At 37.0% G+C, this 24,409-nt stretch overlaps 4 protein-coding genes across 4 annotated transcripts in view; all 4 read left to right on the forward strand.

Annotated features, from left to right (window-relative positions):
* The window catches only part of LOC115453617 (protein Wnt-5b), a 58,859-nt gene that overhangs the window by 17,895 nt on the left and 16,555 nt on the right, over positions 1-24,409 (forward strand). The window contains exon 2 of the mRNA XM_037444070.1: positions 18,238-18,494. Within this exon, the coding sequence (XP_037299967.1) occupies positions 18,238-18,494 (257 nt within the window). The remainder of the gene's footprint in view (positions 1-18,237; positions 18,495-24,409) is intronic.
* LOC119190872 lies at positions 348-1,020 on the forward strand. Its single transcript, XM_037444110.1, has one exon. The coding sequence runs from the start codon at positions 401-403 to the stop codon at positions 731-733; it is 333 nt and encodes a 110-aa protein (XP_037300007.1). The 5' UTR covers positions 348-400; the 3' UTR covers positions 734-1,020.
* Positions 7,352-7,844, forward strand: LOC115454316. Its single transcript, XM_030183059.2, has one exon. It carries the CDS (start codon positions 7,384-7,386, stop codon positions 7,801-7,803), a length of 420 nt encoding a protein of 139 aa, XP_030038919.1. The 5' UTR covers positions 7,352-7,383; the 3' UTR covers positions 7,804-7,844.
* Positions 14,909-15,560, forward strand: LOC119190871 (probable salivary secreted peptide). Its single transcript, XM_037444102.1, has one exon. The coding sequence runs from the start codon at positions 14,932-14,934 to the stop codon at positions 15,286-15,288; it is 357 nt and encodes a 118-aa protein (XP_037299999.1). The 5' UTR covers positions 14,909-14,931; the 3' UTR covers positions 15,289-15,560.

The raw sequence follows: 24,409 nt of genomic DNA on the forward strand, positions 1-24,409 counted from the left end.
TTATTCCGGTGATTTGCGCCCATGGAAAATAATTGGATTTTTAAAATAGTTGTAAGCGGGGTCATACAGATGACACTATAAAATGGTGCAGTATTTTAGGTACTAGTCTTTTCAAGCGGGCAAAGCAACGGCCAAAACCTAGTACTACACAAAATCTAGTGAATTAAACTCCAAATATTTACCACCTACTTAGTAATATTTCTTATAACTCGTAGCACATTAAAAGTACCTAATATTTATCATCTAACAATGTTTCTCATAAATCATAGCACTTTAAAATAAGGAAAACATTAACAAACATGTATACCACACCTTATTCACGAGTAAAGACATTTGACCTCCCGTCTCAAGCTCTCCCTCGCACTACGCACTCAACAACAGCCCACAACAGACGTACAAAATGTACAAACTACTCATATTGTTGTGTGTTACCTCCGTATACTCAAAAAGTGTCATCGTGGGACAAGTGTACGACTACAATGGAGTTGTGAGGAAGGTGTTCGAGAAAGTTGTTGATTCATCATCAATACCGCTGATTAAAAGGGAGAAGGAAATCGACTTTGAACTGCCGACGCCTCAGCAGACGATAAAGGGAATAGCTATAAAGGATTTGGATAATGGACTGGCTGAACCAGCGATCACTCGCGGCGGACTTGGGTTCAACTTCGTGAAACTAAAAATCAAAAGCGAGAGGGGATCCGGGTTCAAATACCTCGTGGAGATCTACGCCTGATTGTGATATTAGAATTAAGTGTTTAATTGTTGAAACTTCGCGTGGTCGTTCCAAAGCAGCTGATTTTTTATTAGCAATAGCCATTTTGTTTAAATATGTTTCATACTTTTTGTTGTGATTTCCGCATTATTGCCTTTTTTGTTTTACACCTTAATAGTGAGGATTTTAAATCTGTGATTAAATTAAATGAAGAAAGTGACCGAAATACAATATTGTGATCAATAACGTTTATTGGTAAGAAGCTATTGAGAGGTTTATGTATAAAAATTAAATTTTATTAGAAAGTGTTTTGTTGTATTAATTCTGACTTAAAGTTACGGTAATAAGGTTTCTTTCTTTACAATCTTAGAATAATAAATGCCCCACTTGTATTTCTGACTACCTCTTTAGTGACATAGACGTAAAGTTATGTATTTTTTATCTAGACTATTGTTCGATTTTATTACCGTAACATACAATCGAATCTAATTGATACAAAGCAAATAAAATCCGGTTGCCATTGTAAACAAATCTAACCTGTTTTGTTAATTTAAATATAAGATTACGAAACAGATATCAAGGCATCGGTCTACATACATGACTAGTATTTCTTGACCTTTAAAATAATATCCGACAACTAGTTCCTGTGATTGGCGGAAAATGGTGCGAATATTGTACGCAGTAGTTTTGTCTGGGAGTAGTCATAATTTTAAATACAAAATAAAGACATATATCATGCCTTTTTACCACGAAGAGATAGGCAGAGGTGTAATCTGTGCATACACTTTTCACCAAGTGTATTGTAGGGGGTGAGTTTGAATTCCTCCGAGCCCAATTCTACATATATTTCTATATTCTCGCCTCCTAGACAAACCTATCGCCATGTCCTCGTTCCTAATTTACAAGCTACTTCCGTTAATTTGTCATCTCGTTGGTTAGTGGTTGCTGTGGACTGAGAGGTACCGCGTTCGAATCTCAGGTTGGACAATAATTTATTTGTGTTTTCTAACAATTTGCCCGTTACAAGGCCTAAGATTGGATGACATAGGCAGGCGTTCTGTATATTTATACTAAGAAGATGTTGATGGAGCCCGTGCCTCATTAGAATGGCGCAAGCGCAAGTATAAGAGAATATTGTACAAGTCTATCGAAGTACCAACTTGAGGTAGTTTAGAAACCATCCTCATCACCACTATTCTCAGCCTTTAGATGCCCACTTCAGAACATAGGCCTCTCTTAAAGATTTCAAGACTAACCTGTTAGAAGCGGACTTCATTCAGCGGATTCCTGCGACCCGCACAAGGTCGACTGGCCACCATATCGACGCCCAACGCTTGGAAAATTTTCAAACCAAAGATTACATTAAATCAATATGGTTCTCTTATTAAACAAGTAACTACTTAGTAATTGTCTTTCAGTTATTTAATCTATACTAATTATTTTAATAATAATATATAAACTTGATGAGTTTGTTTGTTTGAACGCGTTAATCAATATTAAACCTATTTTGAATTATTTTTTATTAATACAAAGCTACGTTACTCTTAAGTGCTATAAGCTACTTTTCAAGAAAATGTAAAGCTGGATTTTTTATGCCTATTTTTTTACACACGGACGGAGCCGCATGCAATAGTTATATTGTATAAGTTGTTTGCCTATTATATCGTTCAATAAATTGGTTTTGCTGCATATTGCAAAACAAGTAAGATTGTACGTGATTCAAGCGTTATGTGGAAAAATAAATACTGCTTAGTAACGTAGTATTGTACAGTATTTTATTTCCTGATTATCACATCACATAGGCAGTATTAACAAATCAAATTCGCCTATGAGTAGAATCTCAAATAGACATTCGATGTATTAAACTATTTAAAAAAAGGTCAAGTTGTCATTAAGAGCTCATTCTCAGCTGAATCGGCGTTGTTTAATTAAAACTTGCTTTATGCTAAACATTGAGATATGGCGAAAGATCGTGAGCTACATCTGCTCCGGAAAACACTATGCCGATCACGACACTCTGTCAAGAGTGTTACGACTAAAAAGAAAACATTAAACTATGTTCAGCAGTTTCGTTCTTCTAATAAACATGTTTGAATATATCATAAACTAATATTTATATTTACTCATAGAAAGAAAAACGAAAAATACATTTATTAGCCACAGATTGGGTTGTAAACATAATTTACAGTAAATAAAACTTATTATTAAAAATTATATAAAAAGAAAAACAAAATGAAAATACAGTTTTGAGGAATTTCATAGTTGGGTGAGTACCTACAGACATACTTACTCAGAAACTCACCCAGTGTGGACATAGGACCATAGGCCATAGGACATAAACTCGCAATAAGACTTTATTCCATAAAAAGACATTTGGCAAGGAAAATAAAAGTAACGTCGACCGTAGTAGATTAGTATTGCATGCGTGATACGACTTGGGTTCGAATCCCGGTTCGGGAAAAGTGATGTCTTTTCTGTTCAGTATCAGCCTCGTTTGTGTGCCCCAAGTAGTGACTCCTTCCTATCACATAATGGGACGGAACTCATAGCGAAAGATATTAACCAAAATGGAACCGACACAACATATATGTACTAATATGCATAAATATAATAATAATAATATCAGCCCTGTATTATATACTTGCCCACTGCTGAGCACGGGCCTCCTCTACTACTGAGAGGGATTAGGCCTTAGTCCACCACGCTGGCCTAGTGCGGATTGGTAGACTTCACACACCTTCGAAATTCCTATAGAGAACTTCTCAGATGTGCAGGTTTCCTCACGATGTTTTCCTTCACCGTTAAAGCGAACAATAAATTCACAAAGAATACACACATGATTTTTAGAAAAGTCAGAGGTGTGTGCCCTTGGGATTTGAACCTGCGGACATTCGTCTTGGCAGTCCGTTCCACACCCAACTAGGCTAACGCCGCTTTTTATCTTCATAAATGAGAACTGCAAATCATTTTAATGATAATTAGATTCTACATGAATACTACATAAAGAGAAAAAGGTAGGAATCGGGTTATGTGGATCCTTCGCCATTGCGGAACACTCATGGTAAAAAGTTGGTAAACAAATTGCTTCTGCCTTCCTTTCGACGATAAAAGGTGAAAAATGACTAAGTAAAAAACTCAGTTTTGTTCAAATTTTAGGACATTACTATATTATAATTATGCAATACATTGTTTTAAAGTATAATATGACGTCATTGTTATACTGAACGACGAGGTCACAGACCCATTTTAGTCAAATTGTATTGTCATATCATCTAAATGGGGATGCCCCGCTCTATTTGAAGCTGAGGACTCACTAACGTCGTAGATGAAGCATCATCACGATGATTTTACAACCGCATTAGTTATATTGACTGCCTCGGTGGCGTAGTTGTGCAATACACGGTACGAGTACTGCGCTTAGGTCCTGGGTTCGAATCTCGGGTCGGGCCAAAATAATTGTGACTGGGTTTTTCCATCTTAAAACGATACAGTCACAACTCGGAGTCAGGAAGTTGGCGGTGTTATGATACGTCCGTGTCTCGTAAAGCACGTAAAGCCAGTTTTCCTGCGGTCGTCTCTCCGGACTATGAGAGAGAAAGGACATAGAGTGCGCCTGTGTATTGCGCACACACTTGTGCATTATTTCTCCTGCGTGCCTGGCTGAACCCCGTTGAGATTGGCCGCCGTGGTCAAATATTCGGCTAGGAGGATTCATTCATTCAGTTATATCTGTACTATACTATTACGAGGTTCTATGGTGTATTTTTTTATGTATAATATTATCAACTATTGAGAAATACGTAAACGACAATTTACACGATCCGCGTGGGACCTGTTTATTTATTTAATAAAATTAAGACGCAAAACAGATTACAATCAAAATTAAAGCTAATTATGAAATATACAAGCATAAAAACTAGATTGTATTCCTAAACATTGCGCCCTTATACTGGTTAGTTACTTACATACTGTTGTTAGTTTTACAAAAAGAAACAAGTTATACGTAACATTCAGATTTATTTCCACTACATTTCAGTTAAATATTCCACAAAATATACTACAAATGGAATTATATTTGATATTTTGTAAAGCTTTAATTAATTGTAAATATTCGACATAACAAAATACTTCAAATAATAATATTTGTTTATAAAGTTGAACCACCAATTAGTGGTAATATATTTCCATTATTTTCGTGTATTTTATCCTTATGATAATGATGGTTGGATAATTATGGTTTATTCCATTGATATTGCACGAAAATAAACTTGAAGGCGAAAAAGTATCCCGCGGCGCGAATTGAGTTACGTTGTTTCGTTTAGTAAGCTAGTTTAGTAAATTGTCCTGCGATAATTATTACGAACTGTAAGAGTTTTTTTCTTCAGTTATTAATTTTTAAATCTATGTCGGTTTTGACGTAGTACGTCAATTAATAATGAGGAAAACAAACGGTAAAAAAATAAAAAGTGCGTTATCTATTCCTTGTATCTCCGCTGAAAATCTAAGATTATTTATTTTTTAATGTCATACCAACAGTCAATCGACGAAACATGCTTAATTTGAATTACAACATATATAGATGAGTCTACTCTTATTGTACCACTTGTACCACTAACCGATTCATCAATGTCCAGCCCAAACTTGGATTTAGAAAGACGAAAACACGAACTAGTCTTTATGACCTTCACATGTAACTACTGGACATAATAAGACTTAACATCTCATGTCTTAGAATGGCGAGCACAGTGCAATACCATACAATACTTTGTAATGCATGGTGTTGGATAGTGTTTCTACTGTTTATGGGCGGTCGTATCACTTACCATCAGGCAAAAGGCAAGCTTGTCTCGTCATATAAAGCAATAAAAAAAAACACGAATAACGCCGCAAGCAATAGTTTTTACTGGCGATATTGCCAGTAAAATTAAAAGGAAAACTTTAAATCAAGCGATAATTCTCAAAGAATGCACACATAACTTTAAAAATGTCAGCGGTAGGTATCCTTGGATTTTGAACCTGCAGATATACGTCTCAGCAGTTGGCTCTACTCCTAACTAGGCTATCGCCGCTTCTTATATTATAAAAAGAAAGATATCGTAAATAGTTCTCATTCAAAACGATTTCGTAAAGACATTAATAATAATAAAGTAATACTAGTATCTATATACCTGACGTTCTCTATACCTGAGAAGGTTTTTAAGACATTGCATAACTTAAGTCGTCGTATGTAAATACAATACTCTCGCTTAACGGAGCAGTCGTGATGTGTCACGTTGCTCGTAAATATCTACACCACGAAATCAATGTAAATTGTAACCGCTAATGCTTCTCACACGGAAGCGGACAAACAACTGAGGTAAACAATTGCTCTAAACTAACAAAACCCCTATAAAATAATACATTTTCTGAAGACTTTACTCGCGTTAAATTCTATGGTTATATTCTTATGAAGGCTATAAGAATCGATTTAGGAAAAAAATCTCTTTCATAATAAAAAAATAACAAAACCGAAGTAGCTTTATAGTTACATTCTTTGAAAGCTATAAGAATAGATTTAGGAAAAAAATCTCTTTTGAATAATACCAAAATCGAAGTAGCCATTTTAGAGATTATCCCTCATTAATAACAGTGACAATAATTATCTAAATGTAAGTTTTTATAAAATAGAAATAGGAGGTAAAATATTTGGAAATATCAGAAGCAGTTTCTGTTTTGTGTTTATTTGTATCCATTAAAAATTATACAAAATGAAACTAAATTCTAGTCACTAAAGTATTTTAATAACAGCTATTAATATTACAAGTAAACAGTACTATCTAATCGTGTTTTCAAATAAACTATAACTTACATGAAGACGATAATTTCGTAAAACAATCATCTTATTAACTAAATAACAACTTAATAACGTACAAAATAGAGTCCACTGTTCACATGGTCACTTCTTCCCGTGGTTATATAAGAAATGGTTTGTCTGGATAGCATACACCTCAACCCAGAAATTGTATCCTCTAAACACTCCTGGACTGTTCAGCTCAATTGTGACGGAATTCTGTCCTATTCCACCACCTTTGATGTACGCCTCACCCCACTTATCTTGTCTGAGGTCCAAAATCCTGATTGCACTAATGACCTGGCTACTCGAACAGTTGACCCTGAAAGTCTCAGACCTGACCCAAATAGCTGGATTCTCTTGATGAACTTTGCTGTAGATCAAGTGCGCTGTAGGGTCAGGGTAGCCAAGATTGAGGTCATTGCAGCTTGCTATCACCACTACTGCTGCAAGAATTGGGACTACAAACGACATTTTCACGTCCAAAGCCGATGGCACTCACATCAGAAATGTCTCGAAGATCACGGCCATTCTAATGGTGATAAATATACTCATCTTATTAGCGTCTTCATGTAAAATGCTATTTCTATGAATGGAATGATCGACGTAAACATCAAAATTGTCAGTTATTACTTTACAAATGTTTTTAACATCAATCAAATCGGGATGACGTAATTTCCTCAAGATAGGACGGCTTAATATGGCGGTTAGTATTAGCGTCCCTGTGTCAAATAGTGCATTACTCAGAATAGTATGATCTCATGAGACTGCTAATTTGCTAGGTATATAAACGCAGCTGCTTCAATTGGTACCTCATTTGTACTTAGAATTTCGTACCACAATGTTTGCCAAAATCAGTGTGACACTCGCTTTGCTCTACCTGGCGTCCTTCGCCGAATCAAACGATATCAGACTAGGGCTCGTAACTCCTCAGTCAAGGAAGATTTTCAGTGAGATTAAGGAAGCAGACCCTGCTTTGTGGAAGAGAACTGATGACGTGATAGTCAACGCTCCAAACAATGAATTTATTAGTGCTGTGTACGTAACAGACTTAAGGGATGATAAAGATGGTGAGGCATATATTGAAGCAGGAGGTATTGGCACCAAGAGCGTCACTGTAGCCTTGAAGAGTCCAACTATATTGAGGGGATATAAGTTCTTGATTGAAGTATATGGCAACGACCCTAACGCTAACTACTTCAGCAAAGGAATCCATTCTCAGCATCACTACGACGACAGCCAATACGCTAGAAAGTACTAATATGTGATATTCTTATTTATTAAATAAATTTTTGTAATGTGTTTTTGCCTTTTATTTACCTATGTGTTTTATTTGTCGAAATAATGTCTGGATTTTTGAGTCGGTACTTTGTATAGTAAATTATTGACCATAGAAAACAATTGAAGATAAGTTTAAAAACTATTTTAGTTATATAATATTATATGACGTCTGGCAGTCAGCAGATAAAATTGATGCTGAAATAGAGATTCCGAAAATGTGCTAGTTATTCTATACATATCTAAATAAACAAATCTAAGTTCATCATCAATCCTTATTTTAGTTCTCAATCATAGTTATAACAAATATTTGATTGATATATATACATTAATAATATAATAAACTCCTGCATCGTCAAACCCAAATAAATATTTGTAAACAAAATCTTTTATCTTGAGATCCAAACCTGCGACCCTTCGTTCCATAATCATCACAACTGAATTTATACACTGACGGACTAGCGAGTCCGTCAGTGTATTTTCCATAAGTCAATATTGTCAAGGTCATTCTTATAAACATTCTAAAACCTATAGGAATTAAATGCGGTCATAACTTACTCACTAACAATAACTCCTAGGTCGTTAGTCACAGATATTTAACAATATGGCTGATTCGTTATAGTATTTCCACCTACATCTTTAAGACCCGTAGCGAAGATGCCTTTTTACAATCGTTAACGCTAGATTAATGTATGAGAATGAAATATCCTATCGATAGACTTATAAGAGCGGCGACAGCCTAGTTGGGTGTGGGACGTACTGCCGAGACGAATGTCCGCAGGTTGAAATCCCAAGGGCACACACTTTTGAAGGAGGAAACCTGCATACCTAAGAGGTTCTCTATAGGAACTCTGAGGGTGTGTGAAGGCTACCAACCCGCACTAGGCCAGCGTGGTGGACTAAGGCCTAATCCCTCTCAGTAGTAGAGGAGGCCCGTGCCTAGCAGTGAGACAGTATATAATACAGGGCTGATATTATAATTATTATATAATAGACTTATCGAATATGTAATTTCCATATATTTTTTAAAAAGAAAGAAATATGTTTCTTGACAAATGTGGTGCATAAAATATATAACAAAAATGTGTGAGTTATAATATATTAAAAAGAACAACCTTTTTAATTAGGGCTGCGTTGGACGCCAGCGATGTAACAATTGGGTGGCCAGCTTAGCGTAATGCGATGTAAGATGTAACACAGCGCTGGTTTTCAGTGGCCACCTTAAGTGACGCAACGGTAGCTACCTCAGCCTAGACGTATAATAATCAGCCAGCTCCTCCCCATCTTTCTATTTGATTAATTTCCTTGCGGGATAATGACAAATTAGTATTCCCTTAGACGCCGAATTTCACTACTCGATGTCATAAAATGCGTACCACTGCTGATCCTGGCTTACAGGAGTTGTAGTGGTGGGTGTGAGGGCGGAAAAGTTTCTACCTACTCACTAACATATTTATACACAATAACAAAATTGAAAAAGTCAAAACATTAGCGTATACACATATACTCGTGTACATATACATTTGATTTCTTATGTTTACGCGATGGTTAGACATTAAAATTAAACTATTTATCGGATTTTATCGTGGTTTTTATATTTTTAATTTTCCTTAATTAAATCGGAACCCAAAAGACCGGCTGCCAGACTTCAAGACACTATGAGCTCATTCTGCGTAGATCGGACCACCAACAGGAAAAAAATTAAAAAGTTGTATAATTAAAATGTAGGTAGATATTGTAACTTTGACTTTGCGAATGAGTAACACCTCAGTCCACCCCGTGACCACGAAGGCTGAAAAGTCTTCGAAACGTTGGGAGAAAATTAAAATATAATGACCGCGATTAAATCCGAAAAATAGTTTAATTTTAACACGTATACATTGTTTTTTTTTTTGTTAGCGTTAAGAGCGAGACGTTTTCGCCCCGTCCTTTGGTATAATTGAGTCATCTTAATGTAAACGTATGCGAGCCATCGAGATCTCAACAACGTGAGGACACTATGACAGTAAGTACAATTCGCTACGACACGTATCCATTGTGTTAAGTTCAAAGATTCAAAAAAAGTTTAGCATTCACAGCCGAACGCAATCTGTGATCTTTCGTTCGAATTCTAGGTCGAGAAATACTTTATGTATGTACAAATAAAATGCGGTAAATCGAAACCGAATACTTATTAAATAGCAAAAATTAATTGAAGCAAATAGTGACCGCAATCGATTTCGGGTCATGGTATACAACCCTACTTTCCTTTTCTAAGATGAAATAGGATGAACCAAATTCGTAGAGCGAATATTTTTAATTATGGTTTTGGACTAAACTAAAGTCATAGCATCCTAAGTTTCATAATCTTATCAAAGATCACGAGTAACCGATAAGAAGTACAAACCTATTACAAGTGATCGATTATTTCTCATGAAGAATCTCATTTTGCAAAGGCCTGTAGTGCTAGAGGATAGTTCAAAGACATATATCACGATTGTATCCAGCAGGGGTAAGCAGACACTAAGTGATACTGTACGAGTCATATTTTGCGTTTCATCCATATCCCCTCAGGCATTTTAAAACAGCCGTATCCAAATCAATTTAGGTTTTTTTTATCACACACACTTACACCTTTTATCCCCGGAAGGGTAGGCAGAGCCACAATACTGATGCACCCTTTTTTCGCCGTGAGTATTCTGTCCAATGATGTGATAGGAGGGAACCTATCGCCATAAAGAATATAATAATATTATCAGCCCTGTATTATATACAGTCCCACTGATAGGCACGGGCCTCCTTTACTATCGAGAGAGATTAGGTCTTAGTCCACCACGCTGGCCTAGTGCGGATTGGTAGACTTCACATAACCTGAAATTTATTGGAGATATTCTCGGGTATGCAGGTTTTCTCACGATGTTTTCCTTCACCATTAAAGCAAGATATAATTCACAAAGCATACACACATAACTTTACAAAGGTTAGAGGTACGTTTTGGGTTAAGTAGCAGTGAACATTCGTCTCGGCGGTCCGTTCCACTCCCAACTAGGCTATCGCCGCTATCCTGTAGATATTGTATCCGCCTATCGTCATATCGAGTAGAAAAACCCAAAATCACTTTGCCCAACCCGGGGATCTAACCCGGAACCTCGGCACTAGTCTCGGATTAATACAACTACACCATCGAAGCAGTTAGTTCTTTTAATTATAAGTACGATGTGTTCGCTTTTAAATTATTAAAGGAGTAATAAGTAGACAGCAATTGTCAATGCTTGCTTTATTTTAAATGGAGAGGACGAGACGAGTAAGTCTCTCGACACTTTTATAACAAAGTAATATAATATTTTGCTGGCGGTAGTATATATTTTCTATCCGATTACGACCAACGTACAAAGGTGTTAAAACCCGCCATAATGTCCCACGTGGGTCGCGTTCCGGGATCAGCCTGTGTAGATCCAGTTCCAACAGGCCGGCATAATTGTGTCTACAGTCGAGGTGTAATCATCTCTCGTCAGTCGACCTTCTGTTAGACCCCACTCTACTTACCGTCAAATGCAGTGGAGTCACTCTATCATACTCGTATAAAAATAATAAAAACAATAATGGAATTTATATCAGATTTTTCAAATATATGGCACTAACTTCATCCGGGAAGCGTTAAGAATCACATGTTTCTGAGGAAGTGGGAAAAGGTGTTCACACGGGCGAAGCCGCGAGCAACATCTAATACAAAATAAACTTAATGTTATGTTCATTAAATTATTTAAATCTTTGAACGCCCAAAATGCACTAAACGCTAAGTTTTACAAACTGTTTACACTACAATATGTTATTAATACAACATTTAAGTTGAGTCATACAGTGTGTGTTCTATGTCATAAAATATAATTTAATTAGCACAGTAATTACGTATAGTTGTAACGGATATAAACGTGTCAATATTATAAAACTAATTTGTTTATTAATTTTATTACATACTACTGAATTCAGATAATTTTTGTATCGAGACAATTAATGTGCTACAAAGCGCGGAGACTTCGTTTTATAATTCGTTTTTAGTGACCGACTCCGAAATTGGTAACCAATATATACCCGGGGATAAGTTTATTTCTTGTTTGGATTTTAATGGTTTTTGAAGGCGATTTGTTTATACCTGAATACTCTGGCTTACTATGGAACTCTATTTTAGGAAAATAGTGTGATGCCCGTAGGGTTGCAAGCTAAACTAGTATGTATTCAACAAACACACTCACGCCTTCCATCCCGAAGAGGTAGGCAGAGGCAGAACTCGTTTATTTACGTTCCGCTGAGTACATTACGTCCCATGATGTGATAGGGGACGAACCTGTCATTCTATGGGACACATTCTAGAGTCCAGACTGATAATGAGTAGAAACATCATATCTCACTTTGCACGGGAATCATACCCGAGACCTCAGCACTGCAGTTATACCGTAATATAACTACGCCATCGAGGCAGTATTTCACATATACGGTCTTACATATTTTATAGTTAAATTATATTTTGCAGACAGAAGTATATTTCCTTAAGGAAAATTAGGGTTCTTTACCATTTCATAACGAACTACAATTCAACAATAACTGTTGTGAATCATCGATTGTTTATTTTACATTTACCACGGTGATGATCTCATTTCTGTGTATATACTGATTCAAAAAATCATTATTTATAGATGGGTAGATAACACTTGTTTCTTTATCAACCGACATTATAGCCTAGTTGATTGTGGAACGGACTACCGAGACGAATGTCCGGAGCTTCAAAACTCAAGGACACACATCTCTGACTTTTCTAAAATCATGTGTGTATTCTTTGTGAATTATCGCTTGCTTTAACGGTGAAGGAAAACATCGTGAGGAAACCTGAATGCCTTTAGATAACACACTTTTCAGTATAAAAAGACAAATGTACCAGAAAATTCCGAAATGTTACCTAAAATCCTTGATATACGATTACGCGATAAATATATGTTTTTTTTAAATGAAAAACTGTGTAATGTTTTATTAGTCTAATTGTTTTATCTGATATAGGTACAGAACAAACAGTCTCATAGAATGACGTAAAATAGTATACTATATGTGGCGGAAATTTAACATACATTTTTCTTCCTTCTTTAATGCTAATAATAATACCAGCCCTGTATATACCATCCCACTGCTGGACACTGACCCCTACTCCTGAGAGAGTTACTTGAGAAGCTCTCCATAACGATTTCGAGGGTATGTGAAGTTTGCGAACCTGCATTAGGTTGTGGACGAAGGCCTTAACCCTTTTAGTAGTAAATGCCTTTGCCTAGCAGTGGTATATAATACAGGACTGATGTCATTATAAACAAAAGTTTTAGGTTGCATGATGAACAGAGGTAATTCTTGTGTGTGGTCTATACATCGAATGCACGCTCATGTACGGGGGGACATCTATCGCGACCCTAGGCACAGTTAAGTGTGTATACCTCAAGGTTGCCAATTCACATTAAGGCCATTAAGGGCTCCCGAACATTCCCTGACCTTCTCCCCAGCATCCTACGATGGTTCCTTGTCCTTCCTCCACACTTCCATCCCAGCTATCCCCCACCATTCTCTCCTAGGAACCCACTGTAGTTGCTAAGCCGGGGGATAGCCTACATACTGTTTGCAGGGTATCCCCAGTGACAAACACGGCGACTCCTCAAAAAAACAATGCATAATGCATAAGATAAGGAATCACCGGAACGGAGGAAAGCAAAAGCATACAAACAACTAAGTTTGTTTTAAAGTAACATTGAACGCGTCATATGACATACATCGTGATTGATACGTGTTTTCCCACCTTCAGCGTTATGTAGTAATGAAGCATGAAATAATTTAGGCAGATGAAACGTATATTTTGTTTGGACCTGAATTTTATTTGGATTCGTGCTATTTCTTCCATTCTATCCATTATTCGATTAGTTTTATTTATTTTCACTTAAAACTATTTAACTATATTTTAAAGAGTAGATACATACAAATATTGAGATTTTGGACAACACACACCTCAGTCCGCCACGTGGCCATGAAAACTACAGTCTCTGAAATGTTGGGACAAAATAAAATATAAAAAATAGTTTTGTATCGATATTTAAGTATGGTTTACTTTGAATATAATATATAAATTCGATTTGAATATATTTCTTCGTAACTATATGTAAATTAGGCGTGTATGCATGGTTTTAAATCTTAAAGATGATATATTAGACTAGTATAGTTCAGTGTTGTCTTCATTCTATCTTACGGTAAAATACATTTAAAAAAGGTTGGGAGAAGCTTTTATTGAAGTTTGTCTTAAAATTATATCTACTGTTCCGCCTTAATTTGATTTTTTTTTTTGTCAAAATAAATTCCGCAGAAGCTAAATTATATTACCCTTTGCCTACGGCTTCGCCCACGTGAAAAAGATTTTCCGAGATAGATATATTCCCGAGATAAAAGTTCCTTAGAGAACTAAGGTTTAATATAGCTTCCTATTGGTGAAAAAAAACTAAAATCGGTTTAGTAGTTCCTGCCATTAGCGCGTTCAAACAAACTCTTCAACTTTATATATTAAATAAATAAATAATAAATAAAATGCTTTATTCATCACGTAGGCGAACATAGTTGCACTTATGATAAGTCAAGGTACATGAGAATATTTAACTATTACTTAATTAAATTAGCTTATATAAACGAAGACAGTTTATATTGAAAATAATATAAATGAAAAATATAGTAAACATAGAAGCCAGCTCGGGCTAGCAGGAAAGAAGTAGTAGTATAGTTTAGTGGTGAAGCGTCCATACAAACAGATTCCTTCCGTCTTCCATTTTATGTTTAGGGTGATATTAAACAAAATATTAAATACGGTAATTATAAGTTGAGATAATACTTTCCGCTGTCTTAATTTTTGTTTTAAATCAAATTGACCGCGATGTGTTAATTAAGGCAAAAATTGGATGCCTCGGGTTCCCTTTTGAAAAAATATATATTTTTTTTTTTATATGAAAACGCAGTCTCCATAATGTGACGCAAAACACCTGCTTCGTTATCGCATAACACGACCATATATATATAAGAGGACCGCAGAGAAATGTCCTTCAGTTTCGAACGAACGAAAATGCGCGCTCTAACACTTACCGCTCTGTTGTGCCTCGTCGCCGCCGGCGCAGCGCAAAGTCACGACTTATACCTTGGACATATCCTCTACCGCGACGTGCCTTTATACACCATCAACGAGTACAAATATGGATTCCCCTTGATCGTCAGAACGAGCATTATCGAGTACCCTGAGGCAGGCATCAAGAACTTCGCGTACATAACTGCGATTGTCGTTAAAGACCATTATACTGATGGCAATGGTGGGTTCCCTGCGGTGGTAGCGGGCGGTGTTGGACAGAGGTTCGCCAAGATCAAACTGAAGAGTCAAAGAAGCCACGGTTTTAACTTTACGGTGACGATCTTCGGTAGATACTGACTAGATGCCAAAATGTAAGAATCCCGAACAATGAAGATATGGTGTTTTATAGTCAATTGTTTAAAATAGTCAAGTTATAAAATATTGTGGTCTTATAAGAGTCTATTTTGTATCTAGATATCAAGTTGTTAATTTAAAAGCATTGTTTTTGTTTAAAAGCCATGGTTAATGGCCTTATAAGTGTAATGTTAATTATTGTATGTACATGTGAACGTGCCAAAAATATTTCTTAAGATATATTTTGTTATGTTATAATAAACATTACTAACAGATTTTGACTTTTATTTTTCTACTGGGTTTTGGTAACTTTACAATATTACTTAAAAATATTGTAAAATTGTGAGATACTGAAGCATAATAAACGATCTAAAATACCTACCTAAGTTCCTACATAACATAAAGGAATTCTTTAGAAACTTTAATTAGCAACATGTATTCTACGCAATGAGTCTATTGGTATACGTGATATTGTTTCCGTTAGACAATGAAAACTTCGTCAGAATCTATACAGTACTTAAGACACATACCCACCTAGAGAACAAGGGGAAATTCATATATTTTGAGTATACTAAACATAACTATTATAGGAATTGGAATATATTATAAAGCCTGATTGTACTCCCCCAAGGGGTAAAGTATGAACTGATTCTTTAGGAATAGGAGACGTTCACAATCATAATCTGATAACATTTAATTAATTAATATAAATAGTAACAATTGATTAGTCAATGTTTGTATGATTGCAAATATTCCCGAAATGATCTTAATGACGGTGCAGAGTTGTATTACAGTACGGCTGCAGTGCTGAGGTGTCGGGTTCGATCCTCGAGTCGGGAAAATTGATTTTAGGTTTTTTTTTAATGTATATCAGCCCGGAGTCTGAAATTTGTGGACAGAAAACACACGGCGGAAAGTATGCGCACAAGTTCCGCCCCTGTCTACCCCTTCGGGGATAAAAGGCGTGAGTGTGTTCGATCTTAATCATGTTATATTAGAGTTCAGGTTATAAAAGCAGATGCTCAAGGCGTGTCCAACGAACCTTTCAGTACATCTAATTTATAACGTAAAAGTCAATGATACGTGGATGATTCCTCTACACTGGTAGGTATTTTGTATTATTTTAACATCTGTGGTCATCACGAACCAAAGTAGTTCGACTCCTATACAAAAAAAAAAATATAATAATTAAAAATCGACCAATGAATCACCCCTTTAGTCTGAAAAGAATATATAATTTTCAGTTGAAATTCGTTACATTACAAATATTTTTAATGAAGACACGGAAATTTCCCAGTAATAAATTGTTTCGCGACCGTGAAATACAATATACAATATGTGCAAATAATTGCACAGTGACAAATTAAATGTTTTTCGACATTGCACAAATATCTGTAAGACATTACACGTTCAAATTTAATGTATTCTTTTTTTGAATGCAACAAAACGTACATTTAATTTAATCAAAACAATAATAATAATATTACATTAAACTAAAACTACTGTTTCCTTCTAATATTATATTCCTACTAATATTATAAATGCGAAAGTTTGTGAGTTTGGATGTATATATGTTTGTTCCTCTTTCACGAAAAAAAACTACTGAACGGATTTGGATAAAACTTTACAGTAATATTGGTCATACATCAGAATAACATACAGGCTGCAATTTATAACGATTGTGTGTAATTTGGTCATAATATAACGATACATATCAAGTAAGCCGAAAAAAAAATATCTCGGGAACTCCGAAAAGCCGAAGCCCAAAGCAAAATCTAATATTATATACATATAATCACATAATATACTACTATCACAACCTTTTTAAATTACCTACAGCTAACTGACTGAGTTTAAAAACAAAGTTCTCAGTTGTGATTTTTTTGAATTCAGTACTTCAAAAGGAAACCTTATAGGACCACTTTCTCCTTGTTTCACTTTTGTATGACTGCCATAACCCTATTTCTCAGGAACGAGTACAGTTTAGTCGAAATTTATACCAAATACTCAAGTTTACGGAGTCTTTCAGTTATAGAAAAATCAAACTTATAAGTCAACGCGATCAAAATACCGTTTATGGCGTATATAATTAGATTTTACACGTAAATCAAAACATATAGGGTACATCCAATTGATTTAAAATCATGAAAAAGTTTATACAGTGCGTGAGTCCAAGTCGCATTTATTCGGTTTTATTAATAAAATTGTATATTGCAGAATTTCCGCCATGACATAGTGATAAGACCGCGCTCTATCACATTATGGGACGGAATACATAGCGCAAGAAATGCATTAGTTATACCTCTAACCTTTTGCACTCTTAAGGGTCCATCACCTCGAGTAAGCCAGTCCCGCCAAGCTGGTCTAATTTGGCACCCTAGGGACTTATCCACGCCGATGAAACCAAACCCAATGTCAAGACAAACTTCTGCACTCTTCGTTCCAGGCTATACAAAACTCTAACGTATGTTGGACCGTATCTTGCGGGCAGTTATCACAATGGTAATACACGGCTGACACCTCCACGACTACGATTCTATCTCTGTCTATAATAATATCACCCCGTATCATATACTGTCCTACTGCTGGGCACGGGGCCCTCCTCTACTACTGGGAGGGATTAGGTTTTGTCCACCACGCTGGCCTAGTGCGGATTGGAGACTTCATACACCCTCAAAATGCCTATAGAGAATTTCTCAGGTATACACGTGTCCTCACCATGTTTTCCTTCACCGTTAAAGCAAGCGATAATTCACAAAGAATACACACATTTTTTTTTTGTATAGTCAGAGGTTTGTGCCTTTAGGATTTGAACCTGCGGTCATTCGTCTCGGCAGTCCGTTCCACACTCAACTAGGCTATCGCCGCTTTTTCTGTCTATCTCTATCTAACACTTCGCATATAAAAGGCATGAGTATTTATATATGTATGTATATGTTCTCGTTGTTTCAGTAACATGGGTCTACTAGAGTTCGAGAAGTGGACCAACCAGCCCGACCTATTCTCCGAGAAGTCCCGGTTATGCGCCCGGATCCGAGGTTTGACGCCGGGGCAGCGACGCATATGTCGACGGCATAAGGATCATATGCCGGTGGTGAGCGCTGGAGTAAAGAAAGGCATCACTGAGTGCCAATACCAGTTTAAAGAGAGGCGATGGAACTGCACCGTGACTGGAGATGAGACAGTGTTTGGACCTCTAACTTTGATCGGTATGTATTTACATCATATTTAGTTGGCTAAATGTGCCTTGCGCCTCTGACTACCCCTGAAAGGAGTAAGTTAGGAATATATATGTACAGAATCATTTTGATATTTCGTTCTTAATTAAACCACATATTCGTCTTTATCTCTGCTAACATTGTGCCAAAAATCATCCATAAATTACAAACATTTTCGCCAAAGAATCCGATTTTAGTTTTATGACTTTTTTATAATTTTGTAATTAAATGCGAATATGGTGTATGTGAGTGTATTTCTGACTGAAATGTGATGTTGCCGCTCCGACAAATAATCTTTGTGAAATAGTAATAGAATTAGGCTAGTTAATACTAAAATTACGTTTGATTAATATTTATTTTGTTCAAAAACTATTCCGGTCAAGCTAGAAAACATCAGTCTTATATTTTAAACCAGAGAACATCCTACAATAACTTTCAACTATAACATCATTTGTAACTACGTGACTCGAGAAGATGGAAATAACATTGTTCGCTATTCGAGTGCCTCCTTGAGGAAAATAATGATTTCTCTTGAAATATCTTGTTCTACATTTTCTTACAATAGTTTATTTTACGTTATTACTAAGAGAGAATAGCAAGAAGTGCAATAATAAACTGAATACACTTCATGAGATCAATTATAATAATTAGTCATGTATATTTAATTATGTTTTGTTGTGGCTGTTTCAGTGGCGTAATTGTAATACGTATGCGGTACGACTACCGCGCTAAGGTTCTGATTTCGAATCCCGGGTCGGGCCAAAGATAATAATGAGTAGGTTTTTCCAACGTAAACATTACTTAATCGCAATTAAAAGTCAGGAATGATGTGATACCCCCCCCCTTTACTTCGTAAAGCCGTTGGTCCTGCGCCTGATCTCTCTCCAGTTATGTCCGATTGCCGTCGTCGAGTGCACCTATGTATTGCGCACACACTTGTGCACTGTAATATCTCCTGCGAACTTGGTTGACATCTGTTGAGAATGGCCGCCGTGACCTAAACTCGACTAGGAAGGATTCACTTCGATGACTATTTATGCCTCCGAGAGGCAATGTGTATGTAATTTATATTCAGGTAAATGACGGTGTACTTTCATAGTAAGTGTTTTTACTGAGCGTTAAGAGTCTTCATAATTTCCTGGGTCACTATTACGAGGTTATATATTATATTTTTTGTGTAAATAATTTATAATTACATAATATAATGCCTCGGTGGCGTAGTTGTAATTGTACATGGTATAAATACAACTACCGCGCTGAGGTTCTGGGTTCGAATCCCGAGTCGGGCCAAAATACTTGTGACTAGGTTTTTCCATCTTAAAAATTACTTAATCGCAGCTCGGAGTCATGAAGTTGGCGGTGTGAAACCCCCGTGCGTTGGAAAGCACGTAAAGCCGTTGGTCCTGCCGGGGCGTAGCTCCGCTACCGCGACAAATTGCCGCGCGGCGGACGGAGCTCCGGCAGAACCTCATGGCGGAATGGCGACAACGACTGTCGCAACCCTTGGCTGGGCACGCCACGATAGCGGCGGTAAGTCCCCTCTTCGAGGTGTGGCTGACGAGACGTCACGGCGTCCTCTCATTCCGGACGACGCAGGTACTGACCGGTCACGGCTGCTTCGGCAGGTACCTGTATCGGATCCGGGTGGAGGATACGCCCGCGTGTTTTTACTGTGCGGATCGGCCGGAGGACACGGTGGAGCATACGGTGGAGGTGTGCCCAGCTTGGGCTGAGCACCGCTGTGTTCTCACAACGGCCATCGGTGGCGGAGACCTCTCGCGTCGGGGCCTGGTAGAAGCCATGCTCCGGGGCGAGAGAGTGGGACGCAGTCACCTCCTTCTGCGAGGACGTGATGCTCGCAAAGGAGGTGGCGGAACGGATACGGCGCCAAAGCGCCCAACGTCCCATCCGCCACGGCAGACGCACAAGACGCGGGCGTCGAACGTCTGCTGAGGATCGTCGGCCTCCGTAAGCGCGGACCGTCGGGTGACGAGCATTGGTAGCTCGTCGCCCGAAACACCCCTAACGGCCCGTGTGTACGGCGCGTAGTGTTCCACGCGCGCCTCGAAGAGCAGTGTCAGTGTGATTTGCGGGGCCCTTTAGGGCCGGTGCCTGCCTAGGTCTCAATGCCACCGGATCTTGGACCTAGGCACATAGGCAAAGGATGGGAACACCGTAGGTTTTTAGTCAGTAAAAGTCTGACACGACCTCCCGCCCATCCCAAGGCGGGAGATAGTCAACTGATGATTTACCTACGTAAAAAAAAAAAAAAAAAAGCCGTTGGTCCTGCGCCTGATCTCTCTCCGGTCATGTCGGCTTGCCGTCTCACCGGACTATGAGAGTGAAGGAACAGAGAGTGCACCTGTGTACTGCACACACACTTGTGCACTATAATGTATCCTGCGTACCTGGCTGATCTCCGTTGATATTGGCCGCCGTGGTCGAAATTCGGCTAGGAGGAGGTTACATAATATATCATGTTTTGTCTTTTTCAGTAAAAATATCCTATAATTCAGAAAGCTGAAAAAACGGGAACCATTAATTATAATTGTCTTTTCCAATTGTTACTAGCATGAATATTTTAATATCGTTTTTCCTAAATAAATAAATTTAATGTAGTACTTTGTAATAGTGAGCCAGCGAATTTTATCAGGATGACGAGAGCGTAGTGTCTTCTAGTGCGTTGTAATTCAATGTTCTGAATAGGAATTGGTTATAAAAATATAAGTATATGCAACTATATATAAATATCTTACATCGGTTATCGGCCTAATCTAAAACTATATATCGGGCGAAATACCATTATAGTTTCAGAAAATATTTAAATTTAAAATTCCATATCAAATATCAGTTTAAAGTTTTGACTTCATATTGAGAAAAAACAATATTACACTCTCTTAGTCCTGAATGGTTTGCTTTTTTTAAGTACAATCATGGAGCACAAACGTAAGAATTAACCATAATAGGTCTTCAGAAGAAAATAAATAAATAATAAAATTACATCGCATTAATTATAATTACATAACAAAATTACAGTTAAGTTAAACGCTTATTAGAATTAGTAACACAAAATTATAAATACGTCATCGATACGACGCGTAACATATGCTCAGTTGTACTTTAATTATATTATTTATGCTGTTTAATTAGGGCTGACTTTTCAATCATGAGAATAATAATATCAGCCCTGGGCCCTTATTCTGTATGATAGAGTAAACGCGTAACGCGGCCGTGTCATGTTATCTTCGAGAAATGTGCGTGGAATTGTATTCTGTAAGCCAAATTTCTATAGTCCTAAACATGACGCGATGTGTTACGTGCTTGTTACGCACTGTTAAAATAACGTGCGGGATAGAGAATAAAGCCCCTGTATTATATACTTGCCCACTGCTGAGCACGGGCCTCCTCTACTACTGAGAGGGATTAGGCCTTAGTCCACCACGCTGGCCTAGTGCGGATTGGTAGACTTCACACACCCTCAAAATTCCTATAGAGAACTTCTCAGATGTACAGGTTTCCTCACGATGTTTTCCTTCACCGTTAAAGCGAACGATAAATTCACAAAGAATACACACATGATTTTTTTGAAAAGTCAGAGGTGTGTGCCCTTGAGATTTGAACCTGCGGACATTCGTCTCGGCAGTCCGTTCCACACCCAACTAGGCTATCGCCGCTTTAATAAATGGTTTATCATGAGATAAACCATTTATTTTTATACAGACACGTAAAAACATCAAAAATAAAAGTATACAGTTAACAATATAATAATAGTTATTCTTAAGATAATATAACGCAAACAAATTAAAAATAGCAGTAGGTATATAGCTTAAGATAAGTATTCAACACTTATATTCTAGTTATAATTATCTGACGGTTAACTTTTATCTGAGTATTAAAAATCAGCCCTCTATATTAATAATAATATCAACCCTGTATTATACTATCCCACTGCCTGGGCACGCTCCACCTCTGCTATCGAGAGGGATTAGACAGTCTCCCGCGCTGACCTAGTACGGATTGGCACACTTCATACACCCTCAAATTCCTATAGAAAACTTCTCAAGTATACAGGTTTCCTCACGATTAAGGCAAGTGATAATTTTAAAAAAGTCAGAGGTGTGTGCCCTTGGCTTTTAATCCTTCATACATTCGTCTCGGCAGTCCCTAGTCCATCTAGGCTATCGCCGCTTTATTTCACCCTCAATAATATAGATTAAAAACCTAATAAAATAACTAGGACAACAGAAACAACTGACAATAACTTGTCACCGATAACCGTCACATAAAACAGGCCGGGAGGAATTCTCGCGACATTTTCATGAGAAATTACGATGGCAACGCTATACATGAATCAAGATAAATACAGAATAAATTCCATTAAAGGGAACAAAAGACGTCGTTGACTTAATAAAATACCGTATAAACAATATACAGAGAGGTCGCTCGCAGAACAAAGATATTGTTTTCGTATCCGAACATTACTTGCTCGTAGAAAACTGATTTTACCAGATTTGTACTATTATTTTATAGAAGTAATCAATTCAGTCTTTATTCACGAACTCTGAATCATGTAAAGATAGTTTTTATGCAGCTTTCAATTTGATTTTAGTATGGGTACTTGAAGCGGCGATAGCCTAGTTGGGTGTGGAACGGATTGCCGAGACGAATGTCCCCAGGTTCAAATCCCAAGGGCACACATCTCTGACATTTCTAAAAAATCATGTGTGTATTCTTTGTGAATTGATCGTTCGCCTTTACGGTGAAGGAAAATATCGTGAGGAAACCTGCACATCTGAGAAGTTCTCTATAGGAATTTCGAAGGTGTGTGAAGTCTACCAATCCGCACTAGGCCAGCCTGGTGGACTAAGGCCTAATCCCTCTCAGTAGTAAAGGAGGCCCGTGCTCAGCAGTGAGCAAGTATATAATACAGGGCTGATATTATTATATTATTATTATGGGTATTTGTGCCTGTTTGAGCGAAAGTGACTTGACAAAGATCGCAGAAATACTCAAAGATAGAATTAAATAATTATGTTTGCATTTGAGTACAAAAGAGAATACATGATTAGGTAGGAAGTAAAAGGCTGTTAGGTTATCCAGGTTAGGACCTATTTATCTTCACAGGTGAGGAGTAATGTAATTTCGCTTTGTTTTTTTAATAATATAGCACTAAATGCTTGTAAATGTCCGAAGTTATAAAAGGAACTCTCATTATTATTCCTTTTTACTTTAAAGCTCTTTTTTTACATTGTTTTACATTTTTTAATTATAATAATTTTTGTTATGTACGACCCGCTATAAGTGCAACTATTTTCACCTACGTGACTAATAAATTATTTTATTTTTATTAATTAATATAATTGTAAAATGTGGGTACATATTGTAACTTTAACTTTGCGGATGACCATCACCTCAGGCCCCCGTGACCATGAAGACTGCACAGTTTTGGAAACGTCGGGAGAAAAATATTAATATAAAATACTGCAATTAAATCGGCAAAATAGTTTTATTTCAATGACATTACATTGGTAAAGCGATACTAAAAATTCCTTAGCAAACTTGCTTTCAATATTACCAAATAAAGAACACAAAAAACCTTCCCTCAAACAGATTTAAGTGAAGATATTACAACTATTTAAGTACAGAATACAAGAAAATTCTTCAAAGTTTCAAGTGAAAATTTTAAAATGTGTGTTAAAATCCCGTGAAATGTTCCCAGTGCCACAGTACATGCTGAAACCCTTGTAACAGGTACTAAATCACTAGAGTCGGCGAGACAGTTACTGATTTATGGTGACGCCACTGCTGGTTCCACGGATTGCCAGCTCACAAGTTTCCCGGGAATTTCTTCGCTATTTGCGCTATGCAGATGCTCGTAATTAGACTGGTTAACCGTGTCAATATCT

Source organism: Manduca sexta, chromosome 5, assembly GCF_014839805.1.
Source record: "Manduca sexta isolate Smith_Timp_Sample1 chromosome 5, JHU_Msex_v1.0, whole genome shotgun sequence".
Taxonomy (NCBI): Eukaryota; Metazoa; Arthropoda; class Insecta; order Lepidoptera; family Sphingidae; genus Manduca; species Manduca sexta.